This window comes from Sturnira hondurensis, unplaced genomic scaffold (genome assembly GCF_014824575.4).
Source record: "Sturnira hondurensis isolate 20B ecotype Veracruz unplaced genomic scaffold, ASM1482457v3 Scaffold0003801, whole genome shotgun sequence".
Taxonomy (NCBI): Eukaryota; Metazoa; Chordata; class Mammalia; order Chiroptera; family Phyllostomidae; genus Sturnira; species Sturnira hondurensis.
The window spans coordinates 539,444-557,851 of record NW_028076432.1 but is presented as its reverse complement, the minus strand read 5'-3'; the positions used below and the strand labels follow the sequence as shown (position 1 = coordinate 557,851).

At 35.8% G+C, this 18,408-nt stretch overlaps 1 protein-coding gene across 1 annotated transcript in view; it reads left to right on the top strand.

Annotated features, from left to right (window-relative positions):
• Positions 1 to 18,408, top strand: part of PTPRQ (protein tyrosine phosphatase receptor type Q) — a 261,122-nt gene that overhangs the window by 175,787 nt on the left and 66,927 nt on the right. Inside the window, exons 45-47 of the mRNA XM_037042809.1 lie at positions 7,805 to 7,926; positions 14,020 to 14,206; positions 17,097 to 17,341. Coding sequence (XP_036898704.1) covers positions 7,805 to 7,926; positions 14,020 to 14,206; positions 17,097 to 17,341 — 554 coding nt within the window. The remainder of the gene's footprint in view (positions 1 to 7,804; positions 7,927 to 14,019; positions 14,207 to 17,096; positions 17,342 to 18,408) is intronic.

The following is an 18,408-nucleotide window of genomic DNA, read 5'->3' as shown; positions in this document are numbered from 1 at the left end:
CTGGAGAGAACATTTTGGTAACCACTGATGTAGAAAGTTACTTTATAAACGTGATGCATTCCTGAAACTATGCTATCTGGTTCTAAAAATAAGGGTACTAATATTAGAAAATTTTCAATGGTATCTGGCAGAGCATTAGAAGTGACAGGGTTTTTGTTTTCGTTTTTGTATCTTATATTTTTTCTTTTATATTAAGCCAGTCTGAAATGAGTTGGAAATCTACTAATTAAGCATCAAAGGAAAAAGTCACACAGTGAAGTCTAATACTGTTGTTTCCACGAGGTATCCCCAGTACTTATCAAGAAGGCTAATCAGAAATATTCTCAAGCTCATAGTATTTGCCCTTTGTGATACCATCTTGCTATTGGAAATGTAACTATAAAACAAAGTTAAAGTGTTATAAAACAGTAGGAGATATTTAATACAAGAACAGTAGTATCCTTTGTTGTGCAGTAAGGAAACATCTAACACCAGGGAAGGAGAACCAATTACTTCAGTATCATAACCAGTGGGATTCATTCTAAGATGCTCTTCTCCTGCCTAACTATGATCAATGTAATTACTGAACTTCAGGGCCCTTGCTGTCCTGAATTATATGACACAGGAAATACACCCCAACTATCCGGCCACAGCTTTAGTTCTGAGAGACTTCCCAAACTCCAAGTGACCAGAGGGGAGGTGGGAGGAGGATAATGGTGGAAAGAAGGGGAAGGGGCGAGTTAAAGAACATGTGTGAGTGACCCGTGGACATGGACAACAGTGTGGGGGTTGACTGTGGAAGTGGGGGGTGGGATGGGTAGAGGACAAAGGGGGGAAATCGGGATAACTGTAATAGAATAACAATAAAAAAATCTTAAAAAAATAAATAATAAATTAATTTAAAAAATAAAACTCAAAGCAAATTCTTTCAGTTGTGCTGACTCAAAGCCAACTCACAATTCCAGAGGTCACTAATGTTTGTACAGCAGAGGAAAAACAGGGTCCTTCATTTAGTGATGGCAGTAGTTAGGATTCCGGTGGTCTAGCCTGACAGAGTCTGAAACTGAAAGGCCCTGAAGGGTAGGCCCTTTCAATAAACTTTAAACTGAACTTAAATTCAAATAGATGTACGGATGATTTAAGTTATTTGTGTACAGAGCTCAAGATTTTCTGTCCTTTCAGTTGCTTTTAAATAGTTTATTCATTTAGTTCATTCTTACAGGAAATTCACTCTAGCATGGCACAGTAAAAACCATAAAATATTTTCTACATTTTTCATCATTAAATTAAATTTATAGGGATCTGCAGAAGGCAAAGTCACTAATAAGTCTTTGAATGTGCTTCTTCTGAAAATGTAGTATTAGACACACCAAAATTTGGTGGTTCTTAATCAAAGTGGCACAGACTTGGGAGCATTCAAACTTCTCTAAGGACTAGGCAACCTGACGGCCTGTCCAGGCTCCCCTCTCAGCTCTCACACTCAGCGCGGGGACACAGATGGATGGGGAAGATGACCCTGACCCACATAAGACCCACATTCCTGTGCAAGGATAGAAGCATGATAATCAGGAAATGATGGTTGTTAGTTACAGAAAATGCATTATTGTGAAAACCAGGGGAAAGTGCTTATGAGAGGAAGTGATTGGATTATGGAGAATGAGAGAATAAGGATAGATCATTCCTACTGAGTAAATTGCTGTGATTTATAAGAGAAAGGGTATAGTGATATCGTGGCCCATTACTGACTAGATTCATTTCACAAACAATCCTAAATCAGAAGGTGACAGTTTGTGGGGAGACAAACAAAGTCTCCCAAGGATGCTTATAAGTTGCTAAGCTTTTAAACTGACATTTTTCAAGTCCCATACCTTTATTGCCGTCAGCTTCTTTTATTTTGATTTTTGACATTCATAATTGTAGTTTTCTATTAACTCCCCTTATGTCAATCTAATAGGAAATTACTACCCACTGTGATAAAAGAAACAATACTGGATATATTTTGTTATGTATTTTGGATCTTGATAAATTCCAAAAGAAAATTACCTAAGAGAAACTTGAAATTTTATATACTTACAAGTACAGTATAATATTTAGACAATACTAAAATGATTAGATGCTATTTTGTAATAGACTTGAGCATATGATATTCTAAATATGCCTCTCTAATTGTCTATGGATTAAATGATCATTGCCATTACTTTATATAGATGAACTATATATTGTTATATATTATATGCCTGTAATATATTCATATATCAATTCAGTTATGTATGTGTTTGCTTTTATTTTTGAGTTTAGATTTTAGAGTTTTTATTGCATTATAGTTTAATCCTTCAAGTATACAAGCTGTATAATATATTCTAAGAGAAAGTTTTCACAAAGGAATCAACAAAGGGAGCACTTTGTAACAAAACAGGCAATTTCATCAAGTTTACTGAAAATGCAAATGTGTAGAGTGATTGTTTCTTAAAGAGAAAGAAAGAAAGAAACTGGGAAAAGTTCAAGAAGTGGCATTAAAGCACATCTCAGCATGGGGCTAAGTACTTTGCCTTTTCATAATGATTGATTACTGTATAGACCTTAAAATATTTAGTGGCATAAGTGGTTACTAGGTGCCATGAATTCTTTCTGAGGCCATTATTCTCTCAGCCCTGCCTGGGGTAGCAGACTTTCCCTGATGAAGGCTTTGATTTGCTGGTGTGAGAGCAGTAACTGCAGTGTTGGCACTTTGCTGTGAAAGACTGGGATTTGAAGTAAGGCGTCGTACTCCTTTGCGAGCTGGTCAAGACACATGTTTGCAAAGCCAGCCAAGGTTTTCCTTGGGAAATGGTTTTGGATCTGTCCTTAGTTGAGACCCCAAAGATCCAGACTATGGAGCAGAGAAGACATGGACATATTTCCCTGGAAATATTTCCAACCTGAAGCTACCATCAACATGGTCACAGAAAAATCTTCTCAACTTTTTGAGCCACAGACAATTCTCGGTTAGCTCTTTGTGATGTCTGGGCAACAGTAATGTACCAACCACCTTTGTCTGCCTGTTAGAATGAGTGAGGTTCAAAAGTGTTGTCCTGACAGCCATTGAGTTGGTATACTTTACAGAGGTACATGAGCCACGTAGATTCTACAGATAGTCTGCCCTCTTCTGATATGATTTATTTGACCCATCTTTCTGGTATGAGTTAAAACGAAGCACCAAAATCTCTAGAGGTCCTTTCTAGTTCATGATATAAACTATGGCATTTCTCCTTTAGTCCCCATGATAAAGGGGACTGTCCTTACAAAGACCTAAGCAGTAGCCTCAAGCCCTACACAACTGGGCCCCCATTTCCTCTCCAACCCGCATTCTGACTCACTGGAGTCCTTGTTGCCCCTAGAACACACCAGGCACACTCCTGTCTCAGCGACTTTGCACTATTCATTTTCCTCCCCGTGACACTATTCTTTCAAACATCCCTGTGTTCCCTTACATCTTTCAAATCTTTGCTTAAATGCCATCTGCATAGAGGGGCATTCTCTGACTGCCATATTCAACATAACAACTTCCATCAGCTTCCTCATTCCCAGCATGGTAAATATACTTCTTCACAGGGTATATTTTTGCTTGTATATTGTATATTTATCCAAATTTTTATACGGATATCATTTTCTCCCTCCACTAAATTGGAGGTTCCATGATCCCTGTGTCTTTGCTTCTTGGCTCTGTCTCCAGGACCTCAAATGTGCCTAGCTGGTCGTAGGTGCTCACTGAAGGGTTGTAGAATGAAGAAGAACCATTACATACCAGAAGCTCTATATGGAAAGGTCCACGCCCACCTTGATCACATCTATGGGCTCTGTGTTTTTTTAGTGCCAGAAACATAGAAGGGGCTCAATAAATACTTGTTCATTGACAAATATATAAATTTTACCTGAAAACCAACAGAACATGTGGGTATAAATAAAGAAGAGGGAGCCAAAAATATTTTCCATCAGATACCACTTGAAATGTGTGGGCTGTCATACATTTTTTTTCTCCAACAATGGTTCTCATAGAGCTACAAGGCAGGTTTTGCGAAAACATTAATAATCAAGGGGCCTAATACATTTATGCTTAGCTTCTAGCCCATCCTCTTTTACAGAGTCAAAGGCAGAAGATAAGCCATTGAACCCTGGCCCCTGTGGCTCAGTTGGATGGAGCATTGTCCTATAAACCAAAAGGGTCACAGGTCAGGGCTCATGCCTGGGCTGTGGTTCTGTTCCCAGGGGTTGGGGCTGGGGCACATAGGAGAGGCCACCAGTCAATGTTTCTCTCTTGATGTTTCTCTCCCTCTCTCTCTCCCTGCCTCCCCCTATCTCTAAAATCAGCATGTCCTTGACAAAGGATAAAAAAAGAAAAAGAAGATAGGCCATTGAAACCCACAAAACATTTTATATTTTTCAAAACAGGTTTCTCTATGAAGAGAGTATGTCATAATTATCAGTAATTTTATACTTGGTCCAGAAGCCCATCCACCCATTTACCATAGTGAATAAAAAGGTTCAGAGCTACTATTTGTTAAGAAGAAGGTGAGCATAACGTTTCTAAGGAGTAAGTTTGAGATGGAAAAGTGTTGCCACTCTTGAAAATAGAGTGAAGTATCCTGCGAGGACACCCAAACACAATTGAGCACTCGTGCTGGGAGAGTTCCCATCACTCTTCGTTTACTATGTATAGTAACCTAAACAAAGTATGCTGCCATTGAGTCAGTTTTTGTAAAGCTAGAAATGACAAAACTGAAGATGTCAGGATGTACAGATTCCATAGTCTTTTCCACTAGAGATATTGGACCCAGTTCTGCCATCATTACTAGCACCTCTCAGCTCCTCGAATCTCTGGATGCTGGGCCACCCACCCCCTGGATGCCTCCCTGGGCCACCTAGACTGGGTCTCCCAGTCAGTGTTCAAAGTGTTGCCCAAGGCTCAGGAGAGATACAAGTAGGAAGGATATGTTTGGCACCCCAAGGACATTGTCCTATAGATGCCTCCTTAGACGTATTTTCTAGATACCTCTATAGCAGCAATTTTCCACTTTTCTATCTCATGGCACACATAAGCTAGTTACCAAAATTCTGCAGCACACTAAAAATATATATTTTTGCTGGTCTGACCAAAAAATAGGTATAATTTTGATTCATGCACACTGGATAGCTATTGTTGAATTGGCTGTTGTCATTTTTTTTTGGACAATCTAAGGGAAAAGAGGTCAGTACTCCTGACTAAATAGTCAGGTATCCATGTTCTCAGAATTCTCACGGCATACCAGGGTGCCCCTTGCAGAGCACTAGTTGAAAATTACTACTCTACAGTAACATTTGAGTACTGTTATTAAAATTGTTCAATGCTATTATTTAAAATATTTTTATATCATCTCTCTTAAAAATATGTTCTTATACCAATAATTCATATAGAGTTGAATATTGTCATTACTATTAATATCTGAAATACTTATCTGGTATTGAAATTACACTTTAAGCTCTCGTCAGAACATGCAAATCACATAAAGTAGATATACAATTTATACTATCCCAATATGTAAAGAATTATCTGAAGTTTTAAAAAAATACAACCTTTTCCATCCTGTCTTTCTAGTTTTTGACTCATCTTTTTAATTGCCAGGTAGGTACCTCAATCCTCCTCAGTGTCTCAGATTCAGCAGGTAATCAAATTTTAATTTATCATCTCCAAAATCCAAATTTATCATCTCCTTCCACAGTCTTATCCCTGCCAAAAACCAGTATCTGTTTCTTAATGTGCTGTTGTTGTGAATTCGATCAGCATTCTCCCAATATTAATACAAGAATTACCTTTACTAATTCTATCTCAGTTTGTGTAAACATCTAATGAGCTTGTAAGTTCTTTTTAAATTTTCTAAATGACTCTAGGATTCGTATCCTCCTATCAATATCTACTTATTTACTGTCACTGTTCTAAGTGAGGGTTTCATCATGTCTCACCTGGCTTTTGGGAAGTAGCCTATGTGGACTCAATGCTTCAGAGCACTTACCTTTGTCAAAACCTTCAGTGGCATTCCATTGTTTAAAGAATGAACTTCAAACTCCTTAGCATTATAATCAAGGGAGCTCTAATTTACTTTCCAAGTTAGTATTTGGAGTTTGTTCCCTACTACATTCCTCCATGAGCACTGGCCTCTCTGTGACATCTCTATTCTTTTATTTAGGGATTCTGACTCGTTTCTGTACCATGGATGCCTTTGGCTGTCTGGTGAAGTCTTGGGCCCCTTCCTAGAGTAACATTTTTAATGCATAAAATAATAAACATAAGGTTACCAAAGAAAGCAATTTGATAGTAATAAAACCTGTCTGTAGACCCTGTTGTTTATGTCCTTGTGGCTTTGCTTCTCTTCCCACAGAAGTGCCCCAAACCCTCTCTTCTGATTATTGAAATCCTTCTCACCTCTCAAAGCCGATTCAGTTCCCATCTCCTCTGAAATTTACCTTGACTTCCTGCCCCATCTGTATTCACCACTTTGCCCTTTGCTCTGTCATAGATTATTTGCATTTCTAATTAGGCCTTATCTTTACTTTGCCCTTTATTATAATACATTGTATTAATTGACAATGATGGGCCAAACAGTAACTGAGCAGTTTCACATGTTTTGTCCTTATATTTCATTTTAAAACACTATAAAATATGCATATGAGGAGGAAACTGAGATCCAAAAATGTTGTTCCCCCAAGATAACACGATTTTTTTCTATAAATTATTTGAGACATGGAGTATTTTATCTTCTTCTGTATTCCTTTTTGGAATCTTTGGAATAATATTTGTCTAGTAATATTTGCTTATGTAAATTTAAAAATTAGAAATTCTGGGAAATACTTATTTCCCAATATGTAGTGTCTCTAGAATCAACTAGGGACCAAAGGAGCCCAGAGATGTACACAGCTGTGTTCCTGGGCCGGCATCTATGCCCATTAGCTGGGAGTAAAATCCCTCTTAACGTTCTATACACCCATCTAATATCTAGAGGTTTCACAAATGAAACACTGACATCCCACATGTGAGTGAAATCATGTGGTTCTTAGCTTTCTCTGACGGAGGGAAGATGCAGCAACTGTGGGTGATGGGTGGTGGGCACGCAGTACACAGGTCAGGTATCCCAGAAATGTGGGCTTGGAGCCTACTCAGTCCTATTCACAAAGGTCTCCCCAATAAATTTAATTTGGAAAGAAAACTTACACAATGGTTTTCATTAGTTAGTTCCTTAAACTATTATCTCTTGTCTTGCACTCTTGATGAAAACACAATAATAAAGGTAGAACAAAGTAAAGAATTTGTAATCATTATCCAACACATGTTACATTTGTAATAAGATCAGTGTATAACTCATTTACTATGCTACTCCCTCAGTGAAAACAGTGAAACCAACTCAACTTACATTCATCTGACAATACATTCTGAATCTAATTACCTTGTGTCAATTTCACTTTTCTGTAGTCAAATATGATTTGCAAGTTTTCTTAAAACAGCATTGTTAGTCTATCTATGTTAGAGTAAAAAGATTTATTTTAGTAATAGTAAAGGTTTCTTTTCAATATTATTTTTAATTTAAAAATCATGAATTTATGACCATCAGTTTCTCATGTGGAAGTTCTTTATGTATAGTAATTTTGAAAGAAATTACATGTTTTTATTTGCCAATACCTATAGCATGCTGTGAGCTATAAATTAATGCACACTTAATTCATTGTGGCTATCCATTTTTCATGGTCTTTTCTATTATTGTACTGTAGCAAATACTAAATTAAACGTAGACGAGTAAAGGATATTCTGTTTTTCTAGCTCCAGATGGTCCTCCTGAAAACGTGTATGTAGTAGCAACCTCACCTGTCAGCATCAACATCAGCTGGAGTGAACCCGCCGTCATCACTGGACCAACGTTCTACCTGATCGACGTGGAATCGGTAAGGCTTGTTGCGCCTTCTGCCACAGGCAGTGTCGAGTGCTGAAGTGAACAAACAAGAAAACCAACCAACAAAAACTCAAACACGCAGACAACAGCTTGGTGGTTCCCACCAGGAAGGAGGGTGAGAGAGTAGTAAAAGTAAAGGGGGTCAGATATATGGAGGAAGAAACAGATTTGACCTTGTGCGATGGGCACACAATGCAATATACAGATGATGTATCATAGAATTGTGCCCTTGAAACCTATATAATCTTATTAACCATTGTCACACCTATAAATTTAATTTAAAAAAAAGAGTTTAGGAACCAAAATATTTGTGTTTCAATCCTACCTCGATTAGATATTAGACAACTTACTTAACCTATGTTTCAGTGTCCACATCTGTAAAATAAAGATTAATAATAGGTAATAGTATCTATGGTACAGAGATTTTGTGAAGACTAAATCAGTTAATATACATAAAGAATTTAAAACATTGATGCATAATAAGTACTCAATATACAAGGTATTATTAACATGATTTTTATTACGTTGCTCCTCAGAGTGCAAATGATGTGTGAACAAGTGATTAAATTGATAATAATACATTGGTTTAAAACACAGTGAAAAAGGACTCACAATACCAAATGAGAACAGAGATGGGCATTAGGAGAAATATATCCCAAATAAATAACATCAGAGCTTATCATTATCTTATCTCTTCATTTGCATGATTATATTTATCTAACAACATTTAGATGTAAATATTACTATCTTCATTTTGCATAAAAAGAAACTGAGACACAGGCATTGTAAATGATTTCTCACATAGCAGCGGCCTTGCTAAGACCAGCAGGCAATTGTGTCATAAGGAAAAGGAAAACCCATTAAGTATCAAATAAAATTTGCCAAACTGAAATATACACTCGCCAAAATCACTTTGGATAAAGTGTAGCAAGAATTCAAACAGATCCTAGCACTTCAGTTTCCCTGGGATTAACTTGGAACAAAATGGTCATTGAATTCCTTCCTCCCCTCATTAATTCAACACAAATCTTTAAGTAAATCCAGCATGCCGGTACGATTACAGCTTCTGGATATGTAGAGGTAAACAAGGCTGATGTGGTCATGGTCTTTACAGAGCTTATCTGCAGCTCATTGCAAATAATATAACTATCTGCGTTCAATAATCACTGGCTTCCAGAACCAGGAAGAACATATATCATTGAATAGAGAACCCATGGTGCAGCCTGAATTTTGCCAAATACTAGCCACAAGGATATACAAGTCTTTTCCTAGTAGATTACAATTAAGCAAAAATTAATGATTTCAAATAAAAATATGTGGGCACAGATATGATCCTGGATAACTCTACTGGAAATTAATGCATTTTGTAGTTGTTAGTTTGTTGTTATCTTAATTTTTTAGAAATACATATTTATTGAGCAACCTTTATTTAACAAAACAAGGATGGAAAACAAAGTTTTGTTCTCAAGTAGCTCACAGTTCAGTGGAAAACACTGGAATATAAACAGCTAATTATAGAGTGAGAAGTATGCAGTTTTTCTTAACATTTTTATTGTATTTTTCTATTACCATTTAAGCCCTTTTTACCCCTCTCCCTGCTGCAATCACCACACTGTTGTCCATGTCCATGAGTCCTTATTCCTTTGTGCTCAATCCCTCCACCCCCTAACCTCCCCCTACTCTTAGCTGTCATCTGCTCTCCATCTATTATCTGTCTCTATTTTGCTTATTAGTTCAGTTTGTTCATTAGATTCCACATATGAGTGAAATCATATGGTATTTGTCTTTCTCTGACTGCCTTATTTCACTTAGCATAATGTTCTCCAGGTCCACCCATACTGTCACAAAGAGTAAACTTTTCTTATTTTTTGCAGCCAAGTAGTATTCTATTGTGTAAATGTCCCATAGTTGTTTTATCCACTCATCTACTGATGGACACTTGGGCTGCTTCCATATGTTGGCAATTGTAGATAATGTTGCAGTGAATGTGGAGGCGTTTATGTTCATTTGAATTAGTGTTTTGGGCTCCTTTGGATATATTTCCAGAATTATATCTATTTCCAGGGATTGATGAGTCAAAAAGCATATTCATTTTAAATTTTTGAGGTATTTCCATACTGCTTTCCACAGTGGCTGCACCAGTCTGCATTCGCACCAATGGTGCAAAAGGGTTCCCCTTTCTCTACATCCTCACCCGCACTTATCGTTTGTTGATTTATTGATGATAGTCATTCTGACAGAATGACAGTCATTCTGATGGTATCTCATCGTGGTTTTAATTTTCATTTTTCTGATGATTAGTGACCTTGAGCTCTTTTCATGTGTTTATTGGCCATTTGTACGTCCTCTTTGGAGAAGTGTCTGTTGAAGTCCTTTGCTCAGTTTTTAATTGGGTTCATTTGTTTGGAGTTGAATTTTATAAGTACTTTATAAATGTTGAATAGTAAGCTCTTATCAGACGTATTGGCAAATATGTTCTCCCATTTTGTGCCTATCTTTTTATTTTGTTGATGATTTCCTTTGTTGTGCAAAAACTTTTTAGTTTGATGTAGTCCCATTTGTTTTTGTTCTTTTGTTTCCCTTACCTGAGGAAATATATCCAATAAAATATTGTTATGAGCAATGTCCAAGATTTTGCTGCCTATGGTTTCTTCTAGGATTTTTATGGTTTGGGGTCTAACATTTAAGGTTTTGACCCATTTTTAATTTATTCTTGTGTGTGGTGTAAGAAAGTGGTCTAGTTTCATTTTTCTGCACATGTCCAATTTTCCCAACACCATTTATTCAATAAACTATCTTTAACCCATTGTATGTGCTTGCTTTCTCTGTCAAATATTAATTGACTATAAAGATGTGGGTTAATTTCTGTTCTGTCTATTCTGTTCTATTGATCTATGTGTCTGTTTTTATGCCAGTAACATGCTGTTTTGATTACTATGGTTTTGTTGTATAGTTTGATATTAGGTAGTGTGATTCCTCCAACCTTATTTCTCTTTTCCATGATTGCTGTTGCTATGCAGGGCCTTTGTGATTCCATATAAATTTTTGAAATATTTGTTTCACTTGTGTGAAATATGTCACTAAACACTTGATAAGAATTGCATTGAATCTATAGATTGCTTTGGTTAGTATGGGCATTTTAATGATGTTAATTCTTCCTATGCATGAACACAGTATATGCTTCCTGTTATTTGTATCTTCACTTTCTTCAGTGTCTTATAATTTTCTGAGTACAGTTCTTTTACATCCTTGGTTAGTCTGTTATGGGGGACATAGGATATAGACGATACTTCACAGAGCAAGTTAAATTTGTTCTGGAGCTTGAGAAATGAATAAGGTTTTATCAAGTAAGGAAGTCTGGAGGTGGAACAGGAAAAGGAAATAAATAGAAGCAATCTAATTATTAACATGGTATATGAAGCTACCATGAATAAAGAATAAATAAAAATGTTTCATAAATATAGGTGATCAAATATAATATGAGCAAATACCTTGAAACTGACTGAAGGGAAATGATGAGTCAAAAATGTCTGCAGTGTCAGCCTGGGCAGTGGACAGACAGTGGTTAACAATAGCAGAGGCGGTGTTGGGTTAGTGAATAAAGGCGGTAAATGTTGCACATGCTGTATTTGGAAGCCCAGAATGTTTTTAGATCTTAGTAAAAAATTTTAAAGATAGAGTGATCACATACACACTGCATCATATTTTTAGATCTCAACCTTTGTTATCCATTGTTTTCACTGAAGGCATTGGCGTAGCTTAATTTCACTTTATAAGATCTTATGGAAGTGTAGTGAGTCCAAGAGCATTGAAAAACCTGACTGCAAGTCCTGTGTCAGCAACTTACTTGTATGGAATCTGAGGAACTCACCTCAACTCTGTATAATCAGAGTTCAAGTAGCCGTAGAATGTAGTCAGGCAAACATAAATGACGGCCACATGAAGCCATCTGGGTGGGGCAGTGGTGGGCTGGGGACCCAAGTTCCGTTAGAAGAGTCAACTGCCACTCATCTCTAGATCATCGTTACCCAGTATGATGAGTATAAGCCTGGTCTTAAGAAACAATTTTAAAGCCAGATGCTCATGTGATATTTAAATATTAACAGCTAATTAAATCCACACTTCCTACCGGTGGGAATATGCACGCCATCCGTGGGATTTCTAGGATAACTTGTTCCTGCCACTTTAGAGCAGTGGAATATCTCCTTCCACCTCTGTCTTAGAGGTGGGCACAAGCTATGGGACTTTTTCCAAAGCCAGTATCATTTATCAGCCCTTTGTTGTGTTTCTCATAACAACATTGGATTCAGTTTTAAAAGCTCTTAGAAAAGACCATTAGAAGACCATATACTGAACAAAAAGCCATCTTTCAAAATTACCAGGGAGGGTCATGTTGACAATGAACTGAATACTGAAAATAGTGTGAATAACCAACCTATTGTAGAGTGTTTCAACATCATGTACCTCAGAGGAACATGCCTAACAAAAGTGAAATTTTCCAATGTTCACCTCAGAAAAAGCCCTTCCTCAGTGCTAGAAACTTCACCTGTGTTTCATCCCTCCAGCGAATAGGCCAGACTCTGCCTCCATCAGGGGCAGACCATGTTTAAATAAATTACACAAGCATATTTGGTATACCTAACAATATTAATTTGAGCACATTTAATGATTATGACACCCACAATTGGGTTCTTACCCAATCATGAATAGTGCTAGATCAGTATTTCTTTTTATTTCTACTGCTAATTTTATTTATATTATTTTATTTATTTTTTACTTTATTTTATTTCACTTCTTATTGCTGTTCAGTTATAGTCGTTCCACTTTTTCCCCACTGATTTCCCTCATCCCACCCACCCCCACTCTCACAGTAGATCAGAGTTTTTCAAACTGCAGTCACGACCAGCATTTTAAAATGAATTGGAATAAAATTTAAAAGTGTGTAAAATGTCAAGTGCATTTCAAAAAGAAGTTGTATTTCTGAACATTGTTTTCCAGATACTTTCACACACACACTCGCCCCCAGGGTCCAGCAGAAGTGCCGTCTGCCTGAGTGTGGTTGGTGGGGTAATAACATGAGGTAGTAACTTATAGTTTTAATTTGAACACTTCACCTAAAATGTCATAGGGTATGTTTGAGTATAATATTGTTTTGTTACAGAATTATATGCTTGTAATTCTGTAATAAAAGGTTTTGTAATAGAAAAGGGGCATTACTTGTGCCAGACCCTGTGGATATATAAACACACGTCCTGAATTATAAGACAAAATGTCTTTTTTTGAGTCATGGTAGAGAAAACCAAAGTACTTCAGATCTATTTTTTCTAATTGTCAACAAAACACTATAAATACATATTATCACCCCAGTTTTACATAAACAGAAAGTAAGACACAGATAGCATAAGCGACTTGACGAGTGGTATATAGGGGCTATTTAGTGACTAAGTTGGGATTTGAACCCTTGGTGGTTGGGTATCAAAACCTATATTCTTTCTTCTGCAAAATATTGAAGTAGAAAGTAGTGTTTCATTGACTGTAGAGATGATTTTTGCTTGATTTTGATGGGCTATTTTTTTACTTTTAATTGTAGAAATAATTGCTAATTAGTAAACCATTAAAGGAACACTTTAGATTTCCCAGGACTGTTTTTTAAAAATGCAATTGACCCTTTAACAACATGGGGGTTGAGGGCACGAACCCCCACACTACTGAAAATTTGCATATAACTTTTTACTCCACCAAAATATGTTATTCCTCAGTATCCACAGGGATTGGTTCCAGGACTCCCTCTGGATACCAGCATGCTCAGATGTTCTATTCCCTATGTAAATGGTGTAGATTGCTACACACAGTCAACCCACTGCATCTGTAGATTCCTAACCACAGACTGAAAACAGTACAGGCATTTATTGAAAAAAATCTGCATACATGTGGCCCAACACCGTCCAACCCATGTTGTTCAAGGGTCGATTCCATTTAAGTCCTAATTAGATAAACATATCACATGTAACTTTGTATTATTATATTTTAGTGATTTGTGTCTCGAGTGCTGCTCCTTTTAATTATTGGCTATTTCTTCCTATAGGTAGATAGTGATGAATTTAATATTTCCTTAAGGAAGTCAAATGAAGAAAATAAAACCATAGAAATTAAAGATTTAAAAATATTCACAAGGTACTCTGTGGTGATCACTGCGTTCACGGGAAACGCCAGCACTGCGCACGCAGAGGGGAGGTCAAGTGCAGCAGTGATTGTCACCACTTTAGAATCAGGTAAGGCGTATTTTTCAACGTCGCTAAAAACTGACCTAGTGTGGCACCCGCCCTAAAAGGGGCATGTGCTGCACAATTTTGTAAAGCATAGAAATATAAAATCCAATGACTCTAACTGACAAAATCAGAGCTTTCTATTTTTGAAGCACAATGGAATTTTATGTAGAATGATCAATCCTTCTGAAGACAAAAACAAGTTAGTTCACGATAAACCCAATTGTATGTGTTTGCATTTATTTAAATATTAAATGTTTCAGAAATTGGTGTTTTGCTGGAGAAATGATCTTTCCAATTGTCTATAGCCAACAATGCTTCACCGAAAACTCCATTTTAATTATTTCTGTCTCATGATTTAAATGCACATTAAAGTGATAATACCCTATTATTAAATCATCTGGATTTCAATATTAGAATCTGGGTCACATGTACCATATTGGTTTTCTTCACTACATGTTTTATTATATAATCTATTTGATAAATGTCAGAATCCATGCAGATTTCCTCAAGTTCCTATGAACAGGGTCTGAATGAATAATAAGATTGTAACCAATAAGAATTAAATGTGGAGAATCAACTTCCCAGAACTCGCTTGCCCCATCCTCCTTCAGACTCCTGATGTTCTTTGCCACCAGATATATCTTTGGAAAGAGCACACGAAGGGATGTGTTGCTATAGTTTATTTGTTGCTATCTGTCAGGTAAGTATAGGAGGTAAATGTACTTTTCAGTTAGTCTTTTCGTTGTTATCTACTGTATTGTCTATTGTTATGGTTCTAAATTAACAGGTACTTCTTATTCTGCAAACCCTAAAATTCCACTTGTTTCTATTTTGCTGCACGTGTATCCCAGGTATCTATTTTCTTTTCATACTTGTTGCACTTCTCCCTCCCCCCCCCCCGCCTGTGAGGAAAGATGCTGTGGAACTCATTCACATTCATGCCACGAAGCAGGGATCGCAAATCTTTATGTGCTACACCTGCGAAGGGTATTGTAGTTTAGTAAGTTTTACTGAGGATCTGAGAGTCAGATTTTAGATCTAAAACCAAATATATTTGCAGGACAGGAAGTTCTTCCCAGCATTCAAAGGATTCTTTCACTCATCCAACTTTAAAAGTGGTGTTATTTTCTTGAAACATCTCTTGTAAAAAACTACAAAATGTTTCCTATCTATCCTAAAAATATTTAATACCTAATGTTTTGAAAATGTGTGTTGAACAATTTAACCTTTACTTTAGCTGTGCATTTTTGCACTTAAATTGTGATATTTGGCACAGAACCATGTTACTTGATTCTCTCTCTTTTTCTCAATGCTATTTACTTATATTTTGCTTGCCACAGGGGACTATCTCTAGAGATGTTGGGGGAAAAAAGTTTGTACCTGAACTTCAAGCAGCCAGATATTAACAGCTTTCTTCATGGAAATTCTTTATGTAGAATGGAAGCATGCATCCACTTCATTTTGATCAAAATAGATATATTCATCTGATCAGTCATTTACATAAAGAACACTAATTATATAGTATAGCAGGAACTGGTTCATAAAATATTTTATTATGAAGTATATTCATAAAGTAATCTTATCCTCATATATTATATTTTCTTTCAAAATAATTTATTGATACTTAGCTACTTATCAAAATAAACTGGAATATCTAGACTATATAGAGAACTCTTAAAACTGAACACCTGAAACATCCAATTAGAAAATTGCAAAAAGACATTTAACCAAATAGGAAATATTATTGGCAAATAAACTCATGATCATATAGATTTTTAATATTACTACTTATTAGGAAAATGAAAATGAAAACCACAGTGAGATATCACTCTGCATCTACTAGAACAGATAAAATAATAATTTCTAAAATAGAATACCAGATGTTGGCAAAGATGCAGAAAAAAATGGATTTTTCATACTTTTTTAGTAGGAATATAAAAGGGTATAGTCACATTGGAAAATAGTTTGGTAATCTTTTATAAAACGAAACATATACTTAGCAATTACATTCTTGGACATGTATCATAGAAAACCGAAAACTTGTATTCATGCAAATATCTGTCTGTGAATCTCAATAACAGATTTATTAGGGATAACAGAAACACTGAAAACAACCCAAATCAGTTTCTATGATCAAACAAGTTCTGGTACACCCATATAAGGAAACACTACTTGGCAAAAAAAAAAAAAGAATAAACTATTGATATATGCAACCACTCTGATGAACCTTACAGTCCTTAGCACTGTGTTTATCCAAATGACAGAACTATTGGTGGTGGAGAATACTTAGTGCTGTGGGGAGGAATGGAGGGCAAATATAAGAGGATACCAGGAGAAAATTCCTTTATGGGGATGGGATAGCTCTGTGTCTTGTTTCTGCTGATGCTTATAGGAATCTATTCATGGGATTAAATTGCATAGAACTATGTACAAGAAGCATTAAAAAATACTCAAATTTGAATATGGTCTGTAGTGCAGCATTGTACCAGTGCCAGTTTCCAGGTTTGACATTAAACTGTAGTTATATGAGATGTCACCATTGGGGAAAGCTGGGGGGAAAGTAAGATTTTGTAACTTCCTGTGAGTCTACATTATTTTTAATTAAATTCTTATAGTTGTGGAAGTGCATCCTGTATAAAAATAAATGCATAGAAGAGCTCAGTAAGTACAAAATAAATAAATAAGCAAACAAGTTGGATCAGCATTATGATTCCCACAACCTAACATCATGAGTTTACAGCACATCAGCTGTTTTGCTTGTTTCCATAACTCAAATGCCTTAATAGTCTGTGTAATACTCCTAATAAACAGAAATTTGAAGTGAATAGGTTTTGTGTGGAGATCAAAAAGAACACTTATTTGTAAAATTTAATTGCTAAATATTTTATTTTAGTCCCTAAGGATCCACCTAACAACATGACATTTCAGAAGATACCCGACGAAGTTACAAAATTTCAGTTAACGTTCCTTCCTCCTTCTCAACCCAATGGAAATATCCAAGTTTATCAAGCTCTGGTTTACCGAGAAGATGACCCCACTGCCGTCCAGATTCACAACCTTAGTATTATCCAGAAAACTGACACATCTGTCATTGCAATGCTAGAAGGACTGAAAGGTGGACATACATACAACATCAGTGTAAGCACTCACAACTTTTATTATTGGCCTGTTTTACAAAGTCAGTTTATAAACTCAGCATTCAGAAATACTTCAGTTTATGTATGCACTAAATTTTTTAATTCCATTTTTATTTATTAATATATTTTTCATATTATAAAGGGATTTTTAGCATTTATTTTTGAATATATTATGGTACAAGAAATTTTTTGTACAATTTTGTTGTTGTTGCTCAAATACACTTGTCTCCATTTCCCCCACCCCACCTCCCACCCTCAATCCTCCCCCCTTTGGTTTTGTCCATGTGTCCTTTATGCATGTTCTTTGATGGCTCTTCTGCTATTTTCCCCCATTATCCCTCTCCCTCCTCCCCTTTGGTAACTGTCAGTTTGTTCTTTATTTCGATGTCTCTGATTTTATTTTGCTTGCTTGTTTGTTTTGTTGATTAGGTCACATTAGATTTTTCCTATCTTTTTGTGAGGTTGTTTAAGACATGCCAACAAAAAATAGATTTGGGAAATAAAATTATTGATTTCTTATTATAATACAGCAAAATCTATGAAAAATAAGTAGATAATGAAAACATTCATATGATTTTAGTGGAAATATGTGTTAAAAGTGAAACAGCAGTAGTATAAAAGAGATCGTTATACCAATTGGAAAACTGTTAGTGTGATTATAAATGGAAAATGGAAAAGCAAATTGTAAAGGCAAAAATCAGATATAACTATTTACATGATTGAAATTCACATGTAACTCATATAACTATTACTAAAAGCTAATAACATTTTATATCTTCATTCTAAATTATCCATTTGAGAAACTAAACATGTATGTGAGTTCACACGCATATGTACAGACCTTACACAGTTTATTTCAGCCTTTGATGATTTTTGTAGCATGTCTTGTATTTTAAATATAATTACCTGATTCAGAAAGTTGTCTTTTAAGAAACACAGAGTTCATTCTAAACCTTACCTTATTAATTAATTCTCCTATCAATTCTTTATAATTATCAGAATATTATTATCAGTGATTTGTGTGTGTGTGTATATGGGTATACACACATATATATTTCTTCCTTTGCT